A 22,525-nucleotide genomic window follows, 5' to 3' on the forward strand; every position below is an offset into this window, starting at 1 on the left:
ATTCATAGAACAATGGACCATCATTTTACTGACTTTGTGGATGGACCCCAAAAATCTCTCCCCTTTATTCCCCCTTATAGATGGTCCTGTCTCCACGTTCTTCAATGTTCATGTCTGTGTTCAACCACCTTCACCTACAATGGGGGTCCCCGCTCTCTGGAACCTTTATTTTGGAGGTCTCGGCCTGAAAAGGTTGAGAACCCATCCTTGGTGAAAGCCAGTCCTGTTGCATGAATGTTAATGAGCTTGTTGAAGAACCTCGTGAGGTTCTGCGTCTGAATGCATTGGTTAATGCTGTATGTGATGGTGTGATGCTCCTAGTAGGCCTTAGATTTAACCTGTACGTTTGTTTAAAGGAGGGTGAACAACATGCTGCAGAAATATTCATATGGTTTGACTTTAGTTTGACTGATGAGGATAACGGAGTGGAGAAGCCAGTTTTTAAATCATTATAACATAATTCTGTCACATCTCAGATGCCAACAATGGTTCTATTATTTATGTTCAGGTACAATTTAATTATGATGACAGTGACTGGCATTTTTTCCAATTACAATTATTTTCTCCCAAAGTCAATTACAATTAAGTTTTCCTATACTAAAGCTGAAATTTATTTAATCACAGTTACTGAGCCTGATAAAAAAATAAATAAAAATTAACCCCATAGAACTTAACCTTCGTCTTGTGTTAGCTTTCTGTTAGCGTCTAATAACATGATAATGGGGCAGTTTTAACCCATGTCTTTAAATCAACTGTAAAATATAATCTTTCTCATCACTTGGTGACTTTATTAGGCTTCCTAATCCATGCAAATATTGGTATTAATGTTTTTGGTCTGGGTGTCTATGCCTTTTTTATTTATTCATTTTTAAAAAATGGTAAATGATCCTAAAGAGGACTGATGGATAAAGGGAAACATTGATATGAAACAGATTAATAATTCACTACGTATGTGTATGCCAGTGTTTGTCAACCTTTAGGTTGGTTGAAATATCTAGTAATTGATTAAAAAAAAAAGTTACAGATTAAAAATTCATTTTTGAGAAGTTTTATTTGTTTTTCAAATTAAAGCAACACATTCTTAACTGTATTCTATACTTTCACTTTGTCAAATATAAACCTTGTTCAAATAAAATACAATAATAAATATTTGAGCTGGCTGATTGTCACTAATCCTGGGTGCTCTGTATTTATAGAGCCGTATAACAAACTCATTCTAAAATTAGATCAAATGGGGTCACGATCCAAAAAAAGGTGGAGAACCACTGGTGTATGCCATAGAACTCTAACGTGGTTCCCCAGCTTTGTGTGTTCATGGCAGTTAAAATAAATTCATTGACTGAACTTAATTACAATTAAATTATGATTACAACAGCAACATCATAATTGTAATGATCAATTAAGCACTTACAGTTATAATTGACCCCAACCCTGGCTGACGTCAGATAACTAATTATCAAGTAATTGTAACTGGAAAAATCTGCTGCTGGTATAATTGTAATTGAGTTTAGAAAAATGACTAATTGTAATTTGCTTGACAATTATATAAAAACTCACAATTTAATGAAACGCAAAACAGGAACCACGTTACAGTTTTATGGCTTATACATATGTACTTAACAATTACTAATATGTTTGATTTTAAGTTTACCTGTCAGTTCTCTTAAGGATCAATTTATCATTTAAAATACATATATAAATCTAGTGGTGTACTGACTGGAAAAAATACTTTTTAGTGTGTTTTACAGCTGATTTAAGGGTGAAACTGACCTGTTAGCATAGCAGATGCTAACACGTTTTATGGCATTATTTGATTAAGGCCTAGTAATTGTGAATATTTGTAATTGAGAATGTAATTGACTTCCAGGGGAAAAATAATAATTTGAATTGGAAATAATGTTGGTCACTAATCATAACTGAGTTGTATGGTAATTGAGCATGGATAATTGAATTAATTTTAAAATGTAATTGACCCCAACACTGGTTCAATGTGGTATTGGCTTTATTTTCTAATACTTTTGTCTTTTTTTTAACTTTCATCTCTTCTGTTTCCCACGTTCCCCCTCACGCTTCTCCTACACCTTCATTTCTTTATTTAACCACTGTTTGACCAACAGTAATGGAATAAATCCTCCTCCTGCCTGTTTCTGTTGGCTTTTGTATCTCCATCACACACTAAGAATAAAAGTGAGTCAAACTGCCATGTTCAGAAGTCTTTATTTAGGGGCGCTCCCAGTCCACAGCTGTTGCAGCTGCTGGATGATGAAAGCGGTCCTTTTCCTCCACATCACTCAGCGTGCTGAAATGCAGGAGACAGATATGTTTATTAGTGTGACAGTCACTCATCGCCACACTGAAGATCACATGAGACGTTAACTTTAGGGATTACGTCCACCGAGCTAAAATAAGCCGCTGCCATTTAGCCTCTGCTGCTAATTTTAATGGAAGTCCACTGAAGGTCATTAGTTTTTTTTTTTTTTTTTTTGCTCTGGCTTCAGCTGTGCTGTGCGTTGTGGGTGGTTTGCTGACCTTAGCGCCTTGGTCACGGGTGCGAACGCGTAGCTTGTTGACCTGCGACTCTGCCATGTCTGCCCTCTCCTCGGCGTCGTCCAGCTCATGTTGGAGCTTCCTGTATTTGGATATGTTGACGTTGGTCTGCTCCTCCTGGAGAACGCATGAAATAATCAATAAAAGATGACAAATACAGCCTGGCATACATTCATCTGCTGTGAAAAGCATCTCAGAAACACCAGGAAAACAACAAATCCTCACAATATAATATAGTATTTTTAGTATTTTTTCCCTAATGGACGATTTTTTTCATTTGTTGATGTCGTGAAAGTGATCTCGATTAAACAATATACGTCCCAATCACAACAGTGCATTTTATTTAACGGCAATACGTCAACAGATTATGATTTGCTTGTTAAATAATTTGGCTCCGCCAACAAAAATAGTTCCACAATTAGAGAGCACACAGTGTACTGTGGTGTGTAGCCCAATATGTAATGGTAATTAATGGTATTTAGATACGCTGTACAGCGGAGTGATATGATCCGTAAGACGTCCCGGTGCTGTTTTTACTTCATATCAGCACTTTTGGAATGTCTTGGCACTTTGTGGAGGTTTGAGTTCTCTAGGTGCTCATGTTTTGCTTATTTTAAGTGAAATCATGGATAAATTATTTAAAATAACCAGAATTATCTGCCAACAGAAAAGCGAAGTTTGGCCCACCAAAATGTTTTAAAACGAAGTGAAAAATATCTTGAAGTAAATATTCTTACACCAAATCTAAGTTGTAAGAAGAAATATCAGGCAAAAAAGCATATATTGCCTTAATTAAAAATATTTCAACCAGTAATATTCCTTAACACACTTCCTATCCTAATGTGTTTCTTGAACAACGCTCTAACAGTACAGTGTCAGTGAACGCACCGCTTCTTCAGCCTGCCTCTTGTAGCTCTTCACTTTGGCCTGCAGCTTATCAATGAGGTCTTGCAGGCGAGCCATATTCTTCTTGTCTTCCTCGGCCTGCACATGCACAGAGAGCACATGGTGACTTTTCTTTTATACCGCTGTGCGAGCGTTGGTTTGGGCTTTGAACGAACAGCAAGCAGCGGCTCACCTGGTAAGAGAGCTCTTTGATCCTCCTTTCGTATTTTCGGACTCCCTTCTGGTGCTCCTGGCTCCTTTTCTGCTCCAATTCCAGCTCAGTCTCCAGTTCTTTGACCTAATGGGTTGAACACATACAGATGAAGCTCATAGTGCATCTCGATGTACAGGAAGTGGGGAAAAAAAAGGGAAATTGTTTGGCAAAGTCTTGGTTCTTCTTACTCGGCCTTCCAGTTTCTGGACTTGCTTCTTGCCACCTTTCAGAGCAATCTGCTCAGCTTCATCCAGACGCATCTGGAGGTCCTTGATTGTCTGCTCCATGTTCTTTTTCATTCTCTCCAGATGTGAACTTGTATCTTGTTCCTTCTTCAGCTCCTCGGCCATCATGGCTGCCTAAAAACACAGAAAACAAAACCGTTTCTGAAGTGCCTCAAGGTGGACTTTTGCAACAGAAGGTCACATTTGTACATGTGTAAAAGGTTCAATCTGCGTTGTTGGTTGAACTCCTTACATCTGTGATGGCCTTTTTGGCTTTATCCTCCGCATTACGGCACTCTAGTACAGCGTCATCCACCTCATTGGACAGCATGCTCAGATCGCTCTCCAGCTTCTTCTTCTGGTTGATTAAGGCGGTGTTCTTTGAAGCACAGGAGACAACATCCACATGTCATTCCACGTTATCCAAGAGAAAATGTAGGAAACTAGCATTAAGGAGGAGATGTGTGATTATCTACCTGAGAATGCAGCAGGTTGACCCTCTCTGTAGCTTCCAGTAGCTCGTGCTCAGCTAGCTTGCGCGAACGGTCATTCTGCTCCAGCAGAGCCCTGAGCTCCTCCACCTCAGCAGCCAGCAGGTTGTTCCGACGCTCAGTCACCGCCACCTGCTCTTTGAGCTCCTCGTTGCGATGACTGGTGTCGTCCAGCTCCATCTGAAGGTCCTGGAGTCCATCATCAAGTTTGTGAGAGATATTTAGACCTGATGCTCAACGGGTTGATGATTGAGAGCTTTTAACGTGGTCTGACCTTAAGCTGGACCTGAAGGTTTCTGAGAAGTTTCTGGGACTCAGCCGCCTGCCTGTTGGCGTGGTTCAGCTGCACCTCCATCTCGTTGAGGTCACCTTCCATCTTCTTCCTCAGACGCACTGCCTCGTTGCGAGACTTGGCCTCAGCATCTAATGTGGCCTGCATGGATTCAATTGTCCTCTGGTGGTTCCTCCTGAGAAAGAATTTACAATTTTTAAAGTCATGCAACAGGATAGCGTCTCTCGTGAGAATAAATGACTAAAAATCTAACCGGAGATTGTCTATTTCTTCATCCTTCTCAGCAAGTTTTCTATCAATGTCCGTCTTGATCTGGTTGAGCTCCAGCTGGATTCGGAGAGTTTTGCTCTCTTCATGTTCCAGAGTGCCCTGAGAAACACCAAGAGAACACTTAATACCTGAAGAGACCATCAGTGCCACAGAATCTAAGAAAGATAGACTTCTTAATCCACTCACTTCAGCTTCTTCCAAAGCAGCTTGAATCTCACTCTTCTCTAACTCCAGACCTTTTTTTATCTTCTCCAGCTCATGGATGGTTTTTGAACTCTGACTGATTTGATCTGAGAGATCAACAATCTCCTCTGAAACAGAATGAAGCACCAAAAAGTGAGCTCTACATTGTAACGCAACGCCCTGTTGTGTTCCAGTGATGCAGCTTGTACCTTGGAGGTTCTTGTTTTCCCTCTTTGTGGTCTCCAAGTGGTCCAGACATTCTTCATAGGAGTTTTTCAGTTTGAAGAGCTCCGTGCTCAGGCCGCGGGACTCCTTCTGAGAGCTCTCTAGCTCAGTCTGGCACTCTTCGTACTTCTGCTTCCACTCAGCCAGCACCTGAGTCGGACAACCATACAGACTTTAGGGGTTTGAAGACACTCTCCTGACTAAATCTTGAGGCAAAGTTCTGCCCCACAGTCCATTGAGTTAAATAAGCCAGATTTACGGCTTCATCTCACCTTGTCAAAGTTGCGTTGCTTCTTATCCAGGGCAGCGGCTGCAGCATTCGATCGCTCTAGATCAATGATCAGATCCTCAATCTCAGTCTGGAGTCGATGTTTGGTCTTCTCCAGCGAGGAGCATTTGGCATTCGAAGCCTCCACGGATTCTTCAGCTTCCTGCAGGCGTGTTACCAGCTTTTTCCTAACGAGAACCAAACCAATCCAACCGTCACACATTTAGCTTGCCACTGTCACATGACATCACGCTGATCTGCTCTCACTCACTTGGCCTCCTCCAACTCCTCAGTCCTTTGGATGGCGTCTGTTTCGTACTTAGTCCTCCACTGAGCCACCTCCACATTGGCTTTGGACAGAGCTCTCTGCAGCTCGGCCTTGGTCTCCAGCTCTTCATCATACTGCTCCCTCAGAAGGTCACAGTCATGTCGAGATGACTGCAGAGCGTGGGCCAAGGCGCTCTTGGACTTCACAGATCAATGATAATGGTAGAGAGAAGTTTGATCAAATCCTGGAATAAATATTAAACTAGTACAATAATATCACAATAAATTAAAGCCATCACAGAGTGCAAAACTATCACAAAGCTCAAAATCTCTTCTTTTTCAGATATTGTCAGTTATCTGGAGTAATGATCCTGATCATGGTACCATGGTCATTCACACTTTAGAGGCTTGGAAGAAATCTCTACCCCAATTGATAGCCGTACAGTAGTGAATAAATGAGCCTTCTTATCCAATCTAGATGAAACTCTGTGGCGTAATTCAAGAACCAACCCGACATAACTGAGTCAAATTGAAGTACTTTTGATGTCATTCTGCTAACAAATACATTAAAATGAAACTTTTGATTTATATGAATATATGAAAATATGACCACCTTGGCAGAGGTAAAAATGTAAAACATTGTAACGTAATAAAATTTTAAAATGCCAATAATAAAATGCAATAAAACGGTTTCAGTGAATTTCACAAAAATTGAGTCATTTTTGAAAAACATTTTTTAAAAAGAATGAATTGTGCTCGCTGATGTTGGGATTAGTTCATCCTGAGGAAAATATAAAGACATCAGTTTGGTCTTCTCATTTGTTTCTTTGCAGCATCATCATCGTTACTACTGAATATCGAGCCTGGTTTTTATACCAGCTTTTGATATGTTAATTTTACCCGATGGCCACGCCTACTTAGTTCTTTTAAAACTCCACCACACCCTCCTCAGCCACTTTATTTCATCACCTTTCCAGGACATCTGGTAGAAACGTGCAATGAGACTGATTTTATTGCTAACTAACATATCTTTATAATGACGCTAACTGATGCACGGACTGTTGCTTACCTTGGTTTCCTCTTCCAGCTGCTTCTTGAGTTCCTCCACGTTCTGGCTGAAGGAGTTCTTGGCTCGCTGGAGCTGAGAGACCGTTGATTCTCGCTCCTCCAGCTTCCTGCCCACCTCAGCTTTACAGGACACAGATGGTTGAGTCGGTTCCTTTTCACTCTGAGACTTTGGACTGAAGATGTGTTCTTACCACATTCAGCCTGAGCTCGAGCTCTCTGCGTGCTGGCCTCACTGAGCTGCCTCTGCAACTCGTCTACTTTGGCTTTGGCCTCGTTCATTTGGTCTTCATAGTGGCGACACATCTTCTCTGAAGAGGTCTGCAGAAGAGAGGGAATTACTTGAACCTCTTGTCTAAAACTTGGCCAATAAAACTTTTCCGATTCAGATCTGTGGTTCTGTGGCTCAAACCTCTTACCTTAGCCTTTGAGAGATGCTCCACAGTCGAGGCCAGATCATCTGCCTCCATCTTGGCCTCGCTCCTCTCCTTCTCCAGCTTCTGCTTGACTCTCTGCAGGCTGTCGATCTGCTCGCTCAGCTCTGCCACGCTGTCAGCGTGCTTCTTCCGTAGAGCTGCCGTTGTGGCCTCGTGGTGCAGCATGGCCTCCTCCAGGTCCCTGCGCAGCTTCAGAAAGTCCGACTCTCTCTTTTTGTTAATCTCGATCTGGGCGGAGGTGGCTCCGCCGGCCTCTTCCAGGCGCTCGCTAAGATCTTCTAACTCCCGGGCTACGTCATTTCGCTGCTTCTCCACCTTGGCTCTGCAGGCCCTGTCGGATTCCAGTTCCTCCTCCAGCTCCTCAGTGCGAGCCTGAGAACAGCCATGTGCGTCATTTCTGTTGCTTCTTCATTAGTCGGATGAAAGATTTACCTGCAGCTCTTTGATCTTCTTCTGAAGCTGATTGATTATGGCCTGTTCATCTTCTATCCTGGAGGTCATTCCATTCATCTCAAAGTCTTTCCTGTTGGAAAACATCAGGACTTTAGCTCCCACTAGTGGGTGAATGTTTGCACATTTAGGGCTTATAAATATAATTAATACTTTTTAAGCTTCTCTTCAAGTTGCTGTTTGTCATTTTCCAGATCCATCACAGACTCTAGAGACAGTTTCAGATCTCCCTCCAGCTTTCTTCGGACCCGTTCCAGGTCCAAACGCAGTTTCTTTTCTTGTTCAAGGGAGCTTTCCAGCTAAAGAGAAAAAAAGACATCTGATAATAAAACACTGACATCCCACTGTGGGGGAAGTTGTTCAGATCTTTTCCTTGAGCTTACATCATCGACTTGTTGCTCCAGCTTGGCCTTGGCTTTGGTCAGAGAGTTGACTTTGTCCTCCTCTGCTTGCAGGTCGTCCAGTGTTTGTTGGTGCGCTTCCTGCAGAGCCTTTTTCTCTTTGGTCAGCTTCAGAATGGTTTCATCCAGAGCTGCCATCTCCTCGATCAGGTTTTTAACCTAGGGCCAAGAATGAATAGACTCAAACCAACATCCAGGGAGGAAATAAAACCAATCAGCGCCCCCTGCAGGATTATTCACCTTATTTTCTGTGGCGTGTTTCTCTTTTTCCACTTTAGCCAACGTGATTTCCAGATCATCAATGTCTTTCTTCAGTTCCGCAGACTCGTCCTCCAGCTTGCGCTTCTTTGCAAGTATGTTGGAGTTCATCTCCTCCTCGTCCTCCAGCCTCTCCAACAGCTCCTTGGCTTTGGCCTCCAGCTGGATCTTGGTTTTTATCAGCAGGTCACAGCGTTCCTCGGCATCTGCAAGATTGTCTTGCTCCTAAAGAAGAAGTAGAAGCGAGAATGTTTAGTACATTCTATGCCAGGGTTGGGATCAATTACAATTGTAATTGTGTAATTTACGATTAATTACAAGTATAACGTATGACGATCATAACTGAATTGTAATTGTGTTCAGACATTTGATTTTAATTGTACAGTAATTGGAAATTAAAATTCTATAAAAACTGTCAACTACAAATGAATTAAATGTAAAACCAGGCTCACACATATGTAAATAGCGTTCAATTAAATGTTTCATATCAAGTTTACCTGTCACTTCTCCTCAGGATCATTTTACCACTTAAAAAAATTGAAATCAAATCATTCTATTTATAAAAAGTGCTTTTCATACAAAAAATAAATGCAACTCAAAGTGCTTTTCCAAAGTAAAAGGTAACACAAAATGTAAAACAAATTAGACGATAATATTTTTTGTGTAATTTGCAGCTGATTTAAGACAAAACTGACCCGTTATCGTAAGAGATGCTAAGAGAAAGCTAACACAAGATGAAGGCTACGTTATATGGAATTATTTATTAAAGGCTCAGTAATCGTGATTTTGTGAATTTGAACTTTTGTAATTGAGAATGTAACTGTAATTGACTTTTAGGAAGTAAATAAATAATGTGTAATTTAAATTGGATTTGAAAAAAATGTCAGTCACTGTAATCGTAATGGAGTTGTAAACGAACATGGATATAGAAGATAATAGGGATGTAACGATTCACTCAACTCCAGATACGATTCGATTCACGATACTGGGTTCACGATACGATTCTCTCACAAATTATTTTACAAAATGGGACTGTAGACAAATGATTAAAAAATATTCCTTTATTTTTTTTGGAAAAATACTGTACTATTTTCCTTTTATTTTTCATTGTCAAAAGAATCCCTTGATAAACTATTCAAAACAATGCAATTTAACTAAAAAATCTTGAATGAAATAAAGGAATAATACAAATTAAAAAGAAGCCTATTAATTTAAATTCTGGTTCTATAATAAACAATGCAAAACTGCATAATAGTTCTTTTTCATTTTAAAAGTGCAACTGAAAATGTATTTTGTGCCTTAACAATTGGACTTTTTAAAAAAAAAAAAAAAAAAAAAAAACAGTCTGCACTGTATTTGCGTCAGATATTTGTTTGAACCAGCAGAGGGCGCTGGTAACCCAGTTGTCGGTTGGCATGCAGATATCTTGCAGTGAAGAAGAGATGCTATGCTAGCAGACAGAGCTAATAGAAAAACGTGACTTTTACAGATACTCACGTAATATTACAGATATTCTTTCGGTGATAAAGGGGTAAGGAATCATTTATGAACATGTTTAAGAGTAGAAGGCGGCGAGAAAGAAAATATTAGCAGATTTCGCCCGCTGCCAACACTTCTGTATAGCGCCCTCTGCTGGTTAAAAAAAGTACTGTGATTCAATTTTCACAGTATCGATGTGAGCCTTGATACCTATGAATCGATTTTTAACTGCCTTACTCGTTACATCCCAAGAAGATAACTGAAAAATGTAATTGTCCCTGAATTCAACACCTACCGCCTGTAGCTGCAGAGAAAGGTCATTCTTCTCCTGGGTCAGGCTGACCTGACGCTCCTCCAGCTCCTTCCGCTTCAAATCAGATTTCTCCAGCGCCTCCTTCACCTTGGCCATCTCGTCTTTGAGGGCCGCTAACTCCTTCTCAGTGGCAGCGCTCTTTAACAGAGGCTTGATCTTAAAGAACAGCTTCATCCACGGCCAGTGTTTGACGGCGTTAAACGCTCGGATGTTCCACTGAATGATCATCAGAGCCTCCCTGAAAACACAGGTTAAAAGGTCACGATTTAAAGTTTGATGATGGACAGCTGGTTGTTTTAAATTTGATAAGCAGATACAATAAATTATATGTTGGTTAAAGGAAAATAAAGTGGAGAGTTGTGTTTAATCCCGTTTCAAACCGACCTTTACCAAATCTTGATACATCGTTCATCATACAGTACATTAAGGGTGTAGGAAAAATATATTTATTGCAATATTTCACTGCGCAATGATCATATAAATCCAAAAAATGTCCAAATCAATTCATCGTGTTTTTGTCAGTGAACGCACCATCAGACCTGGTTAAACTACTTCACTCCTCAATCCATTTTAGCTGGAAGTTGACTGCACATTATTTTCACAACACAAACTGGACACCTTCATAGATGTTTGATAAACATACTGTATTACTAATACTTGTTTTTCATATTGTTTTTGAATTACAGTTGGGTTCCATTTACTTGTTCTCGCAATTTTTTATTTATTTTTTTGTTAAAGAACTTAATTGTATCTTAACATTTTGGTCAGTGAATTTTTCCGTTCAGAAAAGGAAATCGATATATATATTCATAAGCAAATAACCACTTTTTTTATTTTGTTTTTGTTTTTCAATTTCCTTTTCTGAACAAAACATTTAATGATGAAAACATACACTGATCCATTTTGTACTTGTAAAGGATACATTTGTAATTATTGACATTTGAATTTTATTTCAGCAGCCTTTAGAAAAATAAAAAATTGTCTAATCAGCCAAAAGTGTGTAGATTGAAGCAAAAGCTTATACACACCTACCCCATCACAAAAAAACAAAACAAGGCTCTCTAGATAATATAAAAAAAAAAAAAATGATAAGATAACGTGATGTTTAGCATTTGGGCTTTTTGAGTAGTCGTGAAAAAATGTTAAATTGCTTCTGAAATGATAATTATCTTAGAATGGTGTGACGAATGTTTCCATCCACTCAGTGTTCTAGTAGATAAGAAAGTCATCCTGGTATTTTTCTGATGTATTTTCTATTTGGTCTCTGATATTTCTTTGACCACTAATACCAGCTTTGTGTTGCCGCTCCCATTCAACCGTCCTCAGTGGGATGTGACATGAAACCAAACACCCAATGATTCTTTTATAGTTCCCCGACTGAGGCTGAACAAGGTTCTCAGATTGATTTAGTCTCGGTAGGAATAGTCTCACTAAAAATGGACCCGGGCCAAGGACTGGGTCAAGGACTGAGTGTTCACAGGGTTAAAGCGGATGTTCTCTCACACACACACACACACACACACACACACACACACACACACACACACACACACACACACACACACACACACACACACACACACACACACACACACACACACACACACACACACACTGTGAGTGAGTGAGTGTGTGGCTGAGTGACGAGTGGAGACGGAGCTGATTACATTCCTGCCATGACACCATACTGGGGGCCTCTCAAAGGTGAGCGTTTGTGTTTATTTAGAAACCAAACACCTTGTGTCCAACAGGCCGCCTTTAATCCTCCGTCACCCGCCACACATGCCATCGCTGCACTCAGAAGTCCAGGCGCCGTGGACAAAAGGGTCCAGGGGTCATAGAGAACCCATGGAGGGGGCCGCGGGTTGCGTCTTTATTTTTAGGAAAGGGTCTCAGCAGCTGCCACTCGACACATGTCGCCATGTGGCTCTGAGGACACGTCCACATTGTTCCATGTGGAGGCAGAGAATGACCAGGGACCGTGTGTGTGTGTGAGAGGTGCCTTATTTCCATGGCCACACACACACACGCCTGGTGACCATACAAGGACCTGCACACGCCTCCCACACGCTGATAACGCTGCCCTTAAATGCCACACATACCTGAGCCCAGCAGCGAATGATAAAAGTATGAAGTACACGGACCTTACTGACTGCAGCATTCACCAAGGTCTCTGCCTGAGGAGGTGCTGCTATGTTATGACTAAATGGAACAGTAATGCAATGGTTTAATTCCTACTTGGAGGAGCAAAGTTATTGTAAGCATTGGAAACTTTGAATCTGACAGATTACCAATGTCCTGTGGGGTTCCTCAGGGATCTGTTCTTGGACCTCTTCTGTTTAGCCTTTATTTGCTTCCTCTAGGACAAATTTTACAGAACTGTAAAGTTGATAATCAGAGCTACGCAGATGACACACAACTATATCTATCACTGAACCCAGATGACTATGGTCCCATAGAGGTGTTGTGACTGTTTAGAAAAAGTAAACTTCTGGATGAGTGATAACCTTCAACTAAATGGAGGTGATTGTCTTTGGTAACAAGGAAACGAGGACTGCTGTCAGCGAGAACTGGATCTTGAGTCTCGATCTTTAAAAGATAAAGACCAAGTCAAAAACCTTGGTGTTCTGATTGACTCAGATCTGACATTCAGCATCAGATCAAATCTATCACAAAAACATCTTCTACCGCCTAAAGAACATCTCCAGAGTCAAAGGTTTAATGACTCAGAAAGATCAGGAGAAACTGGTCCATGCTTTTATCTCCAACAGACAGGACTGTTGTAATGGTCGTCATCAAACATCTACATCTGGTTCAGAACAAAGAGGTCAGAGGTCATTAATCTAGTTTTAAAGTCTTACACTGGCTCCCAGTCAGGCTCAGAATAGACTTTAAAGTTCTGCTGCTGGTTATAAATGTGTGAATGGGTTTGGTCCAGAATACATCAGTGAGATGTTAGTCAGGTATGAACCCAGCAGGTCTCTCAGATCTATGGACACAGGTCAGATAGTGGAGACCAGAGCTCACAGTGAACATGGTGATGCAGCTTTTAGTTGTTATGCTGCAAATAAGTGGAACAAACTGCAGCAGAGCTGAAGTCAGCATCACATGAGAGGATTTTTAAATCAAAGTTAAAGGCTTTTCTTTTTCTCTATGATTGAGGAGATTTTTTTTAATAATTTCACTGATTTCATGATCTCATTGATTTTTAAACTGTTTGTTTTTTGCTGCACTTTTAAATCATATAAAGCACATTGAATTGCCTTGTGTGTGAAATGCGCTATACAAATACATACACACTGAAAGCTTGTTTTACCTCATCCCAGACTGGTCTGTTTCCAAAAGCCTTTCACCAAATAAACCCTGTGTCTGCATCTGACCAGCAACCCTAAAGCTAGACTCAGTCTCATTTCATCCAAAACAGCCACAACAATTGGGGCTCGTCCCGAGATCTAAATACATCAGATAATGAGGTAAGTGCAGAAGTTTCTTTTTTAAAGCAGAACTAAGTAACTTGCGCTTAGCGATCCCCCTAAAGGTCCCTTTTGGTTATGTCACTGTTGTAAAAACTCTGCACCCCCTATCGCCTGCCCCACCCCACAGATACATGCACACCTTCGCTCTCCCAAGACGGTAGCAACCGATCACTGAAAAATCCTAATACAACAGTGACACTAAGGGTGCTTTCACACATATAGTCCCATGTGACCATGTGAACAATATGAGGAAGAGAGACAAGTAAAACAAATGAATGATGTGGGAGTAATACGGAAGGGAGTGTGGAAATGTGTTTGTGTCCTGACAAAGCGGCTCTGAAAATGGATGGATGGATATTTGTGTGTGTGCTGCCTGACGGAACGCTGGGTTGGGAGTGTGTGTGCGTGCCTGTTGCAGCGACGACAGTGTGTTTGTATTGGGCTGCCATAAATCAGTGCGTCTTACCACCGGGTCAGAGGCAGGAAAGTTGCAAGTGCTGTTTTCTGGCCAGAGACAGCAGAGATGAAAAGACCCCCCAATCACCCCATAAACACTTGTATTACCCTCACAGAGACTACGAGAAGGATTTCTTAAGGTGAAAAAGTTACTCGGTTCTGCTTTAACATTTCAGATGGTGATTGACGAGATTAAGAACTCGTTAAAAATCTTAAATGGTGGTGGGAAAATTTAGAATTTTTCTTTTTTAAAACAAAAGAGACAAAGTATTTAAGAATGAGGGGTCCAAATTTCTACCAAATAATTTGTCTTGTTGCTGAAACACAGCCTGAACGTTTTACTATAAATCCAAACGTAATTCTGGATTTTGTATTAAAATCCACACGAAATGAGTGATTCTGACTCTGGGCAGTGATTGCAGCAGCGTCTCATTCTGTGCTTTGTTTCTAACGCTACATTCTGTGAGTTTCTGACAGACCGATGGTGACTTTTGTGTGTTTTTTTTTTTTTCTTACTTTCTTTCCAGCATCTTGCGCAGCTCCATTCTCATGATTATCCCACGAGCCACCGACTGCATCAGAGTCAGAACGATGGCCAAACGCTCGTCTCTCAGCTCCTCCAGGTGACCCAGTAGACCCGCTTTAAAGAACACCTGCACACACAAGCCCTGAGTTAAACAGCTCCTTATGTTAAATGTACATGATGTGATTACAGCTAAATCTAGAAAATGTTTGATGGTTCCCAACATTTTTCAGGTCGTGACCCCATTTTTTATATCACTCATTTCTGGGGACCCCAGAGATATTTTTTTTTTTGTCAATTAGTTTTTGATCATGTTTGTTGTACTGTTACAAATACAGAGTAGCTAGGATTAGTGCACAAAGTGACAAGATGCACTAGTAATTATATTTATTTGAACCAGGGAAAGTATAAAAGGCAATTGTTAGAGATTGTGTTGTTTTACTTTGAAAAAGAATAACTAAAAAAGTATAATTTTAATGAGTAATTTTTTAAGTCAATTACTAAACATTGTAGGTGATGTGTAAAAACACTGTAATACACTATTTAAAAAAACAATATAATTTATTGTCATTGAAATTTGTATTTTTTTAATTGAATTTAAGTCTGTTGAGGACAATAACTAATTTATTTAAACTCTATCTGTATTTCATTCACAAGTAGTTCACTACCAGTGTGAGCCCAAAAAGGCTGGAAAAGTAACATTTCTGTTGTTTCCATGAATTAAACGTTGGGCTAAACCAATGGTGGATGTTGATATTGTGGCTTCCATGAAGATGCCCAAATTACAAACCTTATTTAATGTGTCAACAAAGAAACATAAGAAATCATGGTATAGGAGGAGTAAAAACAGTTGTTAAAGAAACTTTTCCATCTTTGCATTTTTCTACAGAACTCCAAATCCCACAATACATTGTGCCAAACTTTTCTGAAATTGTATGGAAGCTATTGTCCCCAGTTAATTTAATTTAACAAAAATGAATTTACCTTTGTGTGTCCAAACTTGTACTGATTGTGATCGATGTCCAGGGAGGAGAGCAGCATCTCTGCAGCTTTCCTGCTGTCCACAAACTTGTCCTCTGGGATGGCGTGTGGGTTCAGGATGCGGTACCTTGATTAAAGAACCAGACATGGACAACCCGGAACATTTCCAACATGTTTTAGAAGACGGAATGCCATAGCGGAGGCTTTACCGGTGATTAAAGTCAGCGTAGAGGATGCGGTTTGGAAAACCTTTCCTGCAGATTCTGATTCCCTCCAACACGCCGTTACAGCGTAGCTGGTGCAGAACCAGGAACGGGTCAATAATCCCTGTAGGGACCAGATTACAGATGTGAAGCCGGTCTAGTCTGATGATTTGTTGGTGTGTGTCAGGGTTGGGATCAATTATGATTGTAACCACGTAATTGATAATTAATTGCAATTGTGATGTAATTGTTATTGAAAAAATACAGTATGTTGCTGTTGTAATTGAGTTTAGATAATTGACTTTGTAATTGACATGGAAATCTGTCATTTGTAATTTAAACGCAAACCTGTGGAACCTTGTTACAGTTCTATGTCTTACATTATGTAGTTAACATTTATTAAAATATGTTACATGTGAAGTTTTCCCACTACCTGTCACGTCATGTCACGTTTTAAATCAATAAATAAATCTGGAGGTTTACTCACAGAAAAAGGGCTCAGACGCCCACACCAAAAACATTTCATTGATCAGGAACCCTAACTAGGGAACCAAGAGATGAAAAACAAACTGGATGATGGATAATAATAATAATAATAATAATAATAATAATAATAGGGCGACCGTGGCTCAGGTGGTAGTGGGTCGTCTTCTGATCGAGAGGTTGGGGGTTCGATCCCAGTACCTGACTATGTGTCGAAGTGTCCTTGGGCAAGACACTGAACCCTAAGTTGCTCCCAGTGGTCGACTAGCGCCTTGCATGGCAGTCCTGTCCCACTGGTGTGTGAATGTGAGAGTGATTGGGTGAATGAACTGATATGTAAAGCGCTTTGAGACTGTTTCAGTGTGGTGATAAAGCTCTATATAAAATCTAGTCCATTTACCATAATATTTTTTTGTGTTTTATTTACAGCTGATCGAAACGCTATCAACTGACTCGTTATCAGAGAGATGCTAACAGAAAGCTAACACAAAATGATGGTTACATTTTATGGGATTATTTATTAAATGCTCAGTTAACATTTGTAATTCAAATTTAAATATTAATTGACTTTTAAGGGAAAAATAATAATTGTAATTGGAAAAAATTCTGGTCACCGTAATTGTAATTTAGTTGTTATTGAACGTGGATGATTGAAGAGGTAATTGTAATTGATCCCAACCGTGGTGTGTGTGTTACCTGGAGTCTTGGTCTCATTGGGGATGATACAGCGGACAAAGTGTGGCTGCGTACTGCGCAGGTTGGTCATCAGTTTATTCAGGTTTTCCTGGAGGAGGAAAAAAGAATGAAAGTGTGACGGTGCAGAAAGTGATTTATTTCACTCTGCAGGATGATGATGATGATGATGACATGAAGAGTCGAACAGGAGAAAGGAGTCAGCACAGACTTAAAGTGATGTTCATGTGATCATTGCACTAAACATCACTGCAAGTCTTAACTGCCTCCCTCCAAACGTCTGAGGAGCAGCTCCATGATCAATCCTTTTTTATTCTCTTAGTTTACTCACCTTATGAAGCTGAGACACCGTCTGGAAAGAAGCTGCTTTCTTCCTCTTTTCTTTCCCCCCGGGTTTGGTTTCAGAAGCTGAATAATAGACGGATTGGTTGATTACTTTTGCTGATACAACATTTATCTCCTGGGCTCGGTTTTTCAAAAGGTTTAATCTGGATCAAATTGAGCCTTTTTTTTCTTGCTATCCATGAACACGTAATACAAGGGTTGTTAAAGGTGTTTTAGTTCAGGGGCCAAATATGGACCAGTTTGATCCCACAGATTCTAGGTGGGGAGAAATAACTTTTACATTATTGTTCCCTGGTTATCAGTTTAATTCACTTAAAAAAATCTGGATTTTGTGACCAATTTTTCTGTAATTTAGAGGAATTTTGTGGAGTTGTTCGTGAAAAATTGCAAGGTTTGTGGAAAAAGAGTTTTTTTTTTTTAAATTTCATGTGATATATATATATATATATATATATATATATATATATAAAAAATTCAAGTCGCTAAAAATATTGTAGAGTTGGTGAATTTGAGATATCTACAACTGAATTATTTGGTAATTTACACAATAATTCATGTTTTCTCTGTCATTTTCATTTTGTCCTGCGGGCCGAATTGGATGCTCAATAAGGCCGGATTTGGCCCCCGGGCCTTGAATTTGACGTAATCCAACCAACCAGCAAATAGAAGCTGCAACAAGGGATCAAATAGTGTCTAACTATTGCTTTGATTTGGATTTCAAAAAGCAGTGAATACAGTGCTTTATTAATCCTGTTTTATTATTGCATGCATCATTAAAAACAATCTAAAAACCAAACAATCATTTTGATTGTAATGAATATACATCAATTAGTGATAAATATATTATTTGTGGTCAATATTAACAGCTGTTTGGGGGATTATTTAATGAGGCTAAACTCTTTCTACTATGCTGTAGGTCTATACTGTTATAACCTACTGTACCAAACCACTGTAACCTGATGGATGAACAAATTAAAATAAAACCTTATGAATACATTGGATATATACTATATAGTGCATGATCCAAGTATAAGATTAATTTATACACTTTTAAAGTTTCATTACACTTTGGGACTGAAATCATCACTAAATCCAGCCTTCTGATGGGATTAGTTTAATTTTAATTTTTTTTTTAGATTAAAAAGTGATCCAATCCTACTGAAAAGTAAACTAAAGGTTTGATTCTAATCAAAACCAAGAATAGATTACGTGATCTAATTTCCCATTTTCAAGATTTGATCCAGAATCCGAGCTGATAACTTTTGGAAAAACTGGGCCCTGGACTTTGAGATGCTGAGTCAGTGGTTCACCTGAATCTGAGCTGATGTACTTCTCATACAGCGTGGCCAGCAGCTTATTGGAGGACTTTTGGAAACAGGCCACCACCGTCTCATTCAGAGGGTCCTTGTTTTTGTCCAACCATCCAAACGTATTATAAGGCACCTGTAGATGGAGATGACTCAGCAGACGTTTCCACCACATCTTCAGTACTAAAGGAGTGTGTTTATGAGGGGACTCACCACTCCAGCATAGTGCATCAGCTCAAAATGAGCCTCGTACTTGCGCTTCTTGTCCGGACGAGGTTTTTGGAAGTTGGGCGACTTGCCGAGGTGGTTGTCAAACAGCTTGGCTTTAAAACTGCCGTCCGTGGCTTTGGGGAACATGCACTCCTCCTCCAGGATGGACATGATGCCCAGTGGCTGAGAGAGAGAACAAACAAATCATTTCAACATCATTGTGTACTTGTTTGCACTTCTACGTATACAAAAAATACAAATATGTAAGAAACTGACAAAATCCAAGCAATAAATGACATATATCAGTCCTGACAGGATCTTCACTTTATATTTTCTAGATTTTGTGACCAATTTCTATTTAATTCAGGTAAATATTATGTCGGAATTTGATGAAAACCTGTCATTTATCAGACCAAACAAACTCATGACTCAGCAAAACTTCAGTCAAATGACACGGTCCCAGGCTTCAAAATAAAAGTCATAAGACTCAACGGCCTCGGGCTGAAAAACGTTTAATTTTGAAGGAACCAGAAGTACACGTGACAAAGTTGAAAAGCCCTTTTTTCCTTTTATGTTTTCAAAGTTAAGATCTATCAACATATTGTTTGATTAATAAATCTATAGTTAAATGAAATGTTGATAATAATAAATAGAAAATAACATATTGATGACATCATGTTGTGTTTTTTGGTTTGACAAACAACAGAGGTTTTCTGATACCTGAGACTCACTCTGAGACCTGAGGATGTCCTAAATGTCATCCGTACCCTACTGAACTGAGACCACCATAACATGATGAGGTTTTACCTTTTCAATGAGGTCGATGCAGGCCTGAAGGTCGAGGCCGAAGTCGATGAAGGTCCATTCGATGCCTTCTCTCTTGTACTCCTCCTGCTCCAGGATGAACATGTGATGGTTGAAAAACTGTTGCAGTTTCTCGTTAGTGAAGTTGATGCAGAGCTGCTCGAAGCTGTTGAGCTGCAGGAAGAAAAGTGAGTCAGCATCTGATCAGCATCAGGAGAAAAGACTGAGGCTGTGTTGTAAATGTCAGGCTAACGTACAACTCATATTAACGTACTACTCACACTAACGTACTACTCACACTAACATACTACTCACACTAACGTACTACTCACACTAACGTACTACTCACACTAACGTACTACTCACCTTAACGTACTACTCACACTAACATACTACTCACACTAACGTACTACTCACACTAACGTACTACTCACACTAACGTACTACTCACACTAACGTACTACTCACACTAACGTACTACTCACACTAACGTACAACTAACACTAACGTACTACTCACACTAACGTACTACTCACACTAACGTACTACTAACACTAACGTACTACTAACACTAACGTACTACTAACACTAACGTACAACTCACACTAACGCACTACTAACACTAACGTACTACTCACACTAACGTACTACTCACACTAACATACTACTCACACTAACGTACAACTCACACTAACGTACTACTCATACTAAAGTACTACTCACACTAAAGTACTACTAACACTAACGTACTACTCACACTAAAGTACTACTCATACTAACGTACTACTCACACTAACGTACTACTCATACTAAAGTACTACTCACACTAAAGTACTACTAACACTAACGTACTACTCACACTAACGTACTACTAACACTAAAGTACTACTAACACTAAAGTACTACTAACACTAACGTACTACTCATACTAACGTACAACTAACACTAACGTACAACTAACACTAACGTACTACTCACACTAACGTACTACTAACACTAACGTACTACTCACACTAACGTACTACTAACACTAACGTACAACTAACACTAAAGTACTACTAACACTAACGTACTACTCATACTAAAGTACTACTCATACTAACGTACTACTCACACTAACGTACTACTCACACTAACGTACTACTAACACTAACGTACTACTAACACTAACGTACAACTAACACTAACGTACAACTAACACTAACGTACTACTCACACTAACGTACAACTAACACTAACGTACTACTAACACTAATGTACTACTAACACTAACGTACAACTAACACTAACGTACAACTAACACTAACGTACAACTAACACTAACGTACAACTAACACTAATGTACTATTCACACTAACTTACTACTACTAACACTAACGTACTACTAACACTAATGTACTACTAACACTAACGTACAACTAACACTAACGTACAACTAACACTAACGTACAACTAACACTAATGTACTATTCACACTAACGTACTACTCACTCACACTAACGTACTACTAACACTAACGTACTACTAACACTAACGTACAACTCACACTAACGTACAACTCACACTAACGTACTACTACTAACACTAACGTACTACTATTCACACTAACGTACTACTACTCACACTAACGTACTACTAACACTAACGTACTACTCACACTAACGTACTACTCACACTAACGTACTACTAACACTAACGTACTACTCACACTAACGTACAACTCACACTAACATACAACTCACACTAACGTACTACTACTAACACTAACGTACTACTATTCACACTAACGTACTACTACTCACACTAACGTACTACTAACACTAACGTACTACTCACACAAACGTACTACTCACACAAACGTACTACTCACACAAACGTACTACTCACACTAACGTACTACTCACACTAACGTACTACTACTAACACTAACGTACTACTATTCACACTAACGTACTACTACTCACACTAACGTACTACTCACACTAACGTACAACTAACACTAACGTACTACTACTAACACTAACGTACTACTACTAACACTAACGTACTACTCACACTAACGTACTACTATTCACACTAACGTACAACTCACACTAACGTACTACTACTAACACTAACGTACTACTATTCACACTAACGTACTACTATTCACACTAACGTACTACTATTCACACTAACGTACTACTCACACTAACGTACTACTCACACTAACGTACTACTACTAACACTAACGTACTACTACTAACACTAACGTACTACTCACACTAACGTACTACTATTCACACTAACGTACTACTATTCACACTAACGTACTAACACTAACGTGCAACTAACACTAACGTACTACTTACACTAACGTACTACTCACACTAACGTACTACTATTCACACTAACGCACTACTATTCACACTAACGCACTACTCACACTAAAGTACTGCTCATATTAAGTCCGATGTCAAAATTAAAATTAATATTTACTTTTAATATTTACTTTTAATTTCCAATTGGATAGTATGAAAAGATTGAGTACCTGAGAAATATATATGTATTCTATATGGGGAAATATTTGAAGTACGCTCGGTGGGTACACTAGTCATACTCAACCGTCCCATGATGCATTGTGAGGGGAATGTAAAATAGCCCTGGGATCAGCTTGAAGCTAAAAATCAAAATTTCAAAATAAAAGCATCTCCTCTTGTCTTCCATTAGTTTTGAATGCTTGTGTAAATAGGGCTCTTATTTTGAAGTTAGTTTTGTCAGTAGCACAATGGAGAG

At 39.4% G+C, this 22,525-nt stretch overlaps 1 protein-coding gene across 2 annotated transcripts in view; it reads right to left on the reverse strand.

Moving 5' to 3' along the window:
• Positions 1-2,198: 2,198 nt before the first annotated feature.
• The window catches only part of myh7ba (myosin, heavy chain 7B, cardiac muscle, beta a), a 28,889-nt gene continuing 8,562 nt past the window's right edge, over positions 2,199-22,525 (reverse strand). For both annotated transcript variants that reach the window (XM_028446262.1, XM_028446263.1), the window contains 29 exons: positions 19,754-19,924; positions 18,950-19,129; positions 18,740-18,872; positions 17,416-17,492; positions 17,088-17,175; positions 15,915-16,032; positions 15,709-15,832; positions 14,718-14,854; positions 10,252-10,507; positions 8,460-8,702; positions 8,202-8,378; positions 7,972-8,117; positions 7,801-7,891; positions 7,351-7,740; positions 7,126-7,252; positions 6,936-7,054; positions 5,871-6,067; positions 5,604-5,787; positions 5,316-5,481; positions 5,110-5,234; positions 4,907-5,022; positions 4,636-4,828; positions 4,347-4,550; positions 4,124-4,249; positions 3,835-4,005; positions 3,626-3,730; positions 3,436-3,531; positions 2,530-2,664; positions 2,199-2,299 (listed from right to left, as the gene is read on the reverse strand). In XM_028446262.1, coding sequence (XP_028302063.1) covers positions 2,288-2,299; positions 2,530-2,664; positions 3,436-3,531; positions 3,626-3,730; positions 3,835-4,005; positions 4,124-4,249; positions 4,347-4,550; positions 4,636-4,828; positions 4,907-5,022; positions 5,110-5,234; positions 5,316-5,481; positions 5,604-5,787; positions 5,871-6,067; positions 6,936-7,054; positions 7,126-7,252; positions 7,351-7,740; positions 7,801-7,891; positions 7,972-8,117; positions 8,202-8,378; positions 8,460-8,702; positions 10,252-10,507; positions 14,718-14,854; positions 15,709-15,832; positions 15,915-16,032; positions 17,088-17,175; positions 17,416-17,492; positions 18,740-18,872; positions 18,950-19,129; positions 19,754-19,924 — 4,407 coding nt within the window. In that variant the 3' untranslated portion in view covers positions 2,199-2,287. The remainder of the gene's footprint in view (positions 2,300-2,529; positions 2,665-3,435; positions 3,532-3,625; positions 3,731-3,834; positions 4,006-4,123; positions 4,250-4,346; positions 4,551-4,635; positions 4,829-4,906; positions 5,023-5,109; positions 5,235-5,315; positions 5,482-5,603; positions 5,788-5,870; positions 6,068-6,935; positions 7,055-7,125; positions 7,253-7,350; positions 7,741-7,800; positions 7,892-7,971; positions 8,118-8,201; positions 8,379-8,459; positions 8,703-10,251; positions 10,508-14,717; positions 14,855-15,708; positions 15,833-15,914; positions 16,033-17,087; positions 17,176-17,415; positions 17,493-18,739; positions 18,873-18,949; positions 19,130-19,753; positions 19,925-22,525) is intronic.

The sequence above is a fragment of the Gouania willdenowi genome, chromosome 5, assembly GCF_900634775.1.
Source record: "Gouania willdenowi chromosome 5, fGouWil2.1, whole genome shotgun sequence".
Classification (NCBI taxonomy): domain Eukaryota; kingdom Metazoa; phylum Chordata; class Actinopteri; order Blenniiformes; family Gobiesocidae; genus Gouania; species Gouania willdenowi.